Source organism: Apium graveolens, chromosome 4 (assembly GCF_009905375.1).
Source record: "Apium graveolens cultivar Ventura chromosome 4, ASM990537v1, whole genome shotgun sequence".
NCBI lineage: Eukaryota > Viridiplantae > Streptophyta > Magnoliopsida > Apiales > Apiaceae > Apium > Apium graveolens.
Genome location: NC_133650.1, coordinates 310166301 through 310172300, shown reverse-complemented (window position 1 = coordinate 310172300; position 6000 = coordinate 310166301). Strand labels below are relative to the sequence as shown.

Below are 6000 nucleotides of genomic sequence, written 5' to 3'. Positions count from 1 at the left end.
AACTCGAGAGTAAGTGGTTATTTTTTAAAAAAGAGGAGAGAGAAAAAACTTTTAACATTTTAAAAAGCTTTTAAGAGTTTTTTGGAGTTTCAGTTTTTAATAATATTCACTATTTTTTAAAAGAGTTTGAAGAACAACCTGTTCTGAGAGTTTGTTGAAGATGCTATTTCGATTGTCAATCAAAGCTACAAATTTAACTCTTATTGGCGCAATTTCAATAGTAACATATCTATATATTATAAATTGTTGGATAACCCTTTCCTAAGGTTTAGTATCCATATTTTGGTTCGGATATGATTTTTAACTTGAATTTGACCCATTGGACTATCCATTTTTAGGTTTGGTATCCATATTAGATTTATAAAATATCCATGTACTTATTATGACCCATTTTAAATATAAAAACTTTGCAATTCAATTTTAAATATGAATTGTGTTACTTATGGTAAGTTTTTTTTTTTTTTGAAAACCACTTATGATAAGTTCTTAATACAAATTAGAAGTAAAGTTTAAATTTTAACAGATCTATTTATAGAAATAATCTCATAAAATATATAACATAAAAATAACATATGTAACGAAAGTAGTTCTTAAATAAATTTATCATAATATGTAGATGGCATACACTTATTATATTAATAATTTAGTCTTTCATAATCATATTATTCAATTTGAATTATAAATTTATTTATTTATTTTATTAAATAATTTTTGAGATCCCCGTGTGCAAAGCACGGGCTATAAACTAGTTAATCCTAAATGATTGCAATAATGTCAATTGTTGTCTACAACAACAATTTCGGGCTTCCTTATAGGCACAGTTTCTTTGGTTTATGGGTTGGGCTATTAAATAAGCCCACATGAAACAAGACTGGGCTTCGGTTTATGGGTTGGGCTATTAAATAAGCCCACATGAAACAAGACTGGGCTTTCACATGCTTGAGTTACTTAGGTTGGGCTGATTAATTATGGGACACCTCCATTTTTATAGGGGAACACAATATTTTGATTAAATCTTTTCAGTTCATGACAGTACTGTTGATAAATCAAAAAAATATTTCAAAATACTTCACAAATATTTTGAACATTTTTACACGTAGGAATTTGTCAAGGATTACAAAAAAATATTTCAATTTTTTTTCCAAATACTGAAATGTCATATGATAGATACATGTGTCCATAAATCAAAACGTGTAACATGTTAACTACGTTATTTGGATTTCGACCAGGGCCCGTGTACCTCATTTTGGCCCTGTGTTATATGCTTTAAATAGAATAACTGAAGCTGCTTGAATCAAACTAGGGGTGTAATCGAGTCGAGCCGAGCTAAATACTGTCAGGCTCGGTTCGAGCTCGATTAAAATAATTCGGGTTCGAGCTCGATCGAGCCTTTAATTTCAAGTTCGAAACTCGGCTCGTAAAAGGTTCGGTAGGCTCGAGTTCGGCTCAAAAACTCGAATTAATTCACTAAATATTAACAAAAAATTGGAAATGTGATCGGTTCGACTCGAGTTCGGCTCGAGTTCGGCTCGATAAAAATAAATAATATATAATAAATATTAAATATTTACATTAAATTATATTTATAATAAAAAATTAAAAATAATAGAGGTTCAATAAGGCTCGCGAACCTTACGAGCCGAATAATTAGAAGTTCGAGCTCGGCTCGGTTAAAAATTCGAAAAGCTCGAGCTCGGCTCGATTATTTTCAAACCGAACGATTTTTTTACTAGCCGAACTCGAGTAGCTCACAAACAGTTTGATTCATTTACACCCCTAAATCAAACATTAACATCAAGGTGTGTAGTTTTTTTTTTTTTTTTGAGAGTCAAAAACAGAACTAATTCATTGATCAAGAGACAAGATATTCATGTTTATATAAGGGACAATTTCAGTGGGACAATGATTCTCCCACACCTGTTGAGAACCAAAAGGGAATAACCTAGCAAGGTGATGCGCTACTGAGTTACCATCTCTTTTGACATGAGACCAACTAATGGATTTAAAAGTGGTACTAGTTACAAGAATGTCATCTAACACATAATCCAACAGATATGTTACATCAAGGTGTGTAGTTTAATGCAATGAACGTATTGGTTGATATGCAGTTGGAGTATGTAATGAATGAAATGATTTTAAAGAATGCGGTAGAAGTGGTTGGTTTGTAGATGAATTACGTTACTTCGTCTGTTCAGCTAATTTTTTTACAGTTTTTATCATGACACGTAATTTAAGGACTATTATAAAGTATAATTATATAATTTAATTTTAAAATTTTCTTTTTTTATTTTAAGATTTGAACATTATATTTTAAAAAAATTTAAAAAAAAAGGCAATTATATTTTATAAAAATCTTAACATGCTGACCCTTGATGTAAAAAATTGGTTGGGTACACTGATCTGAAATCTATGATCATAACATATACTGCACTATGAATTTTACACAAGTCTTTTGAATAAATAACATAATCATTAATCAACTAATAACCCTAAATGATGGCAACATTGGAGGAGCTATGGTAACATTCATGGTTAGCCTAGTTAATTATGAGCTGATGACCCTCAGACTTCAAAGCTTTGTTGGTGTGTGGAGATCTTAGCTCTCTTAATCTCCTTTCCTGCGACAGCAATTTCGCAAACCTGCAAGTGTAAGTCTAGCCTAGTTAGCTACCGATCAGACACAAACACACACATGGGAGGGGGAATATATCGATTTTTCTCCGGGGGAGACGGGGTAAATTTTGGGAAGACACAGAAACGTAAAATTTGATTTTAGGATGGACAAGTGTCCCCGGGCGCCATTTACTAGATCAGCCCTCGGAGGCTTGAACAAACATATATCAGAACATGGTTAAATAGGCATTAGAACCTTTTCAATTCTTCTGCATTAGTTCCACCATTTTCGACTTTCTCATAAGCTCCATTGTCCAAATTTATTCTGGAAACTGGTTTATTCAACAGATTCTCTCCAATTCCGACTAGTTTTTCCAAGTTTTCTTTAGTAGATATATCGACTGATGAGTCGATTCCTGTCAACGTGTCCTCCTGAATATCGAATACATTTAAAAATGTGTTTGATCAAAGAATTTCAGTTAACATGCTTCGTTTTAATCGAATGTTACCTGAATTCGGAGATAGTTTGCTTCGCAATGAAGAGCCTGAGTAACAACAGAAAGATGGTAATCAACCATATCACTGCTAGCTTGAGTGAAGACATCCACCAATGGAGTTGATCCATGATGAAGCAACCATCCCAAAACTCCCCATTTGGCTGCACTTTTCGCATCATATTTCTGTTCGATCTTTGCAGAGCCTGTTCCTACTGAAACTATCAGAAACCGACCATAGTCCACAGGCTTTATTGGGAAAAAATCTGGATTTCCATCGAATATCTGTTTCGTTACTTCAGTCATGGCAACCAATGTCTGGTGGGGAAAAAATGTTAGAATTTTCGTTACTTCATTGCTAAATGGCTAGATTCATGTATACACAGCAGTGCTAAAGATTTCGGAAATCGGAATTATTCGGTTGATTTACGATTTATCGGATGATTTATCTGCGATTTACGGAAATCGGTCAAATCGGATAAATATTTTTGAAAATTTACCAAAAATACTAATTTTTTAAGTTTTTTTGCGATTTTACTACCTTCTGATTCTTTTTGCAAAAATATGGAATAAACCAAAATCAACCAGATATGCAACTAATTGAATAAAGTTTTTTTGGTTGATTTGAGATTGCATATAGTTGCAGAAACTCGTCAAATCTTGCATGCAGTTTAATTTCAGTTGCCAAAAAACCGTATTTTTGCAAAAAAAAATGAAAAATAGTATTTTTGCAAATTTTTTAAAAAAATGACAATATTTTTGTAAAAATGTTTTTAGACTTAGGTATTTTCAAAAAAAAACCAATATTTTTGACCTAATTTTGAGCGATTTATCAGTGATTTTTGAAAAATCGGCCGAATTCGATAACAGAGTGTATACATACCGGGTTATTGGCTGCAACACCGCCGTCTATGAGATTGAATTCACGAACATTCCCTTCACTGTCACAGGTATCAAAATTATATGCAGGAAGGTAAGTTGGAGCTGCAGAGGTACTAATGCATATATCAGATAGTCCAGCATCGAAGCACGGGTTCTTCTTGGCCTGCAGTTGGATATAAGATCATATCATCAATACATGATCCTCAAGTATAAGGTACATATTATACGGAAACAAAAAGGTGTGTACTAATGATCATTAGCTGACCTCATAAGTCGAGAAGATTGTGGGTTGCAAACGCTTGATATCGAAAGTTGGAATAACCACATTTGTCAGTGTTTGATGCAGCTTAGTCTCTCTTAGCTTTTCTCTTACAACATCATGAAGGTATTTTCCGTCATACTTGGGACCCGAAAATAGTTTGAATACACTCCTGATCAAACCAAATATGCCCCTGATACTGAAACCAGATGCTCTGTTAATCACCTTTTCGTGTTTTCTTCAAGCAGCATTACTTAGGATGTGTTTGGTATTACTGTTTCTGATAGGAATCATAGTTTTTTGCCGAAAAGCAGTTAAAAAACTGTTTGGTAAAATTACAAAGTTACTTTTTGGAAGAGTGGTTTAGACCTAAAAGTTATTGTTGGAGAAAAGTTCCCCATGCTTTTGGAACGAGTTGCTTTTCAGCTTTTGCGGGAAACAGATACTTATTTCACCTTCAAATCTTATCAAAAACATTATTATTTTTAATTTTTTGCATCAAACATATACATATCAGAAAATTACCAAACAGTCATCTGATTTTTACAACAGCAAGCAATTTTTAACAGCAATCTCAAACAGAGTCTTAATTAGTTGGATATATTACCTTCTCTGTGGGAATATTTTAGGGCAGTGTTGGAGATAAAAAGGCTTGATATCTTTAGCAGCAAAAAGTGGACGCTTGTTTTCATCAGGGACAGTTAGCATGGCTGTTACGAGACCACCAGTGCTCGTGCCTCCGATGACATCAAAGTAATCAGCAAGTCTGGCTTCTTCACCATCTATCTCCTGATACAATCCGAAACACATGATGTCAAAAGTACGTATTTGATATTTATCGTTCTGCACATTTTTCTTCGCCTTCCAACACAGCTAGGCAACTTATAAAGAAGTGTTAACTAGTAATCAAAAAAAAATTGTCGATTGATTACCTGAAGCTGGGACTCGAGAAACTCGAGAATTGTGGCAGGAATGAGGCCTCGAATACCACCTCCATCGATACTGAGAACTGTAATTAGGTTCCCGTAAGTTGGGGGCTGGATTTGAAGCAAAGATGATAGTCTCTCCATTTGATAATACGAAAGAGATGTCTAAGAAAAATTCTGAGAGAAACAAAATATTTGAAGTACGTAAAGAGCAAATAAGCTTGAGTTCTTTTTATGTTTAGTTGATCCAATGTGGCTATAACATATCCCCAGCTCGACCTAATTTATAGGCATCTACATCACGAGAGATATCGTATACGATCCTGGAAGAGTCTTCCTCTAACACCTTGAGGTTTTATAGCGACTGGTTCATTAACATGGTATGAGAGCTCAGGCTGGCAAAGGACTCGGACATGGACATTTCTCTGACACCTTCTGAGGTTTTAGAGTGACGGGATCATTTACGTATAAATGAACTATACCTTGTTTTCCTTACCTACTGTCACTATCTGAAAGTGACAGTTCAATGAAGCATGCAGCGTTGCTTCATATGTATCAACAATTCAAATGTTTAGTCTTGTTGTAATACTGTTGGTAATTAGAATTGACTTGTTAAGAATCTGATATATGACTCTCAAGGACTAATTACGTGCCATTCTTCTCCACGAATTCGTCTCGGCGTTGAACTTTCTGGTGTAATGAAAATGTACGTGTTCTGGTCTGCGGTTAGGCCACATTGAATTGCTGTGTCTAGTTAAAGTTTTGTTGTATAGTTGTGTTGTTGTTATGCATATATTTGATCACCCCGGTGATCAAAGTTTGAATA

The 6000-nt window shown here is 34.1% G+C and overlaps 1 protein-coding gene across 1 annotated transcript; it reads right to left on the bottom strand.

Annotated features, from left to right (window-relative positions):
* Positions 1 to 2367: 2367 nt before the first annotated feature.
* LOC141717326 (patatin-like protein 2) lies at positions 2368 to 5440 on the bottom strand. Its single transcript, XM_074519408.1, has 7 exons — positions 5181 to 5440; positions 4856 to 5037; positions 4255 to 4447; positions 3991 to 4152; positions 3123 to 3425; positions 2870 to 3045; positions 2368 to 2640 (listed from the first exon to the last, which is right to left on the bottom strand). The coding sequence occupies exons 1-7, from the start codon at positions 5316 to 5318 to the stop codon at positions 2538 to 2540; spliced, it is 1257 nt and encodes a 418-aa protein (XP_074375509.1). The 5' UTR covers positions 5319 to 5440; the 3' UTR covers positions 2368 to 2537.
* Between the last annotated feature and the right edge of the window lie 560 nt (positions 5441 to 6000).

Excerpts from the sequence above, each read along its gene's own strand:
- LOC141717326 (XM_074519408.1), bottom strand. The coding sequence starts at position 5,318 with ATGGAGAGACTATCATCTTTGCTTCAAATCCAGCCCCCAACTTACGGG. Across the intron at positions 5,038-5,180 it reads TTCTCGAGTCCCAGCTTCAG|GAGATAGATGGTGAAGAAGC; the intron begins GTAATCAATCGA and ends GGATTGTATCAG. Across the intron at positions 2,641-2,869 it reads AATGCAGAAGAATTGAAAAG|GTTTGCGAAATTGCTGTCGC; the intron begins GTTCTAATGCCT and ends TTACACTTGCAG.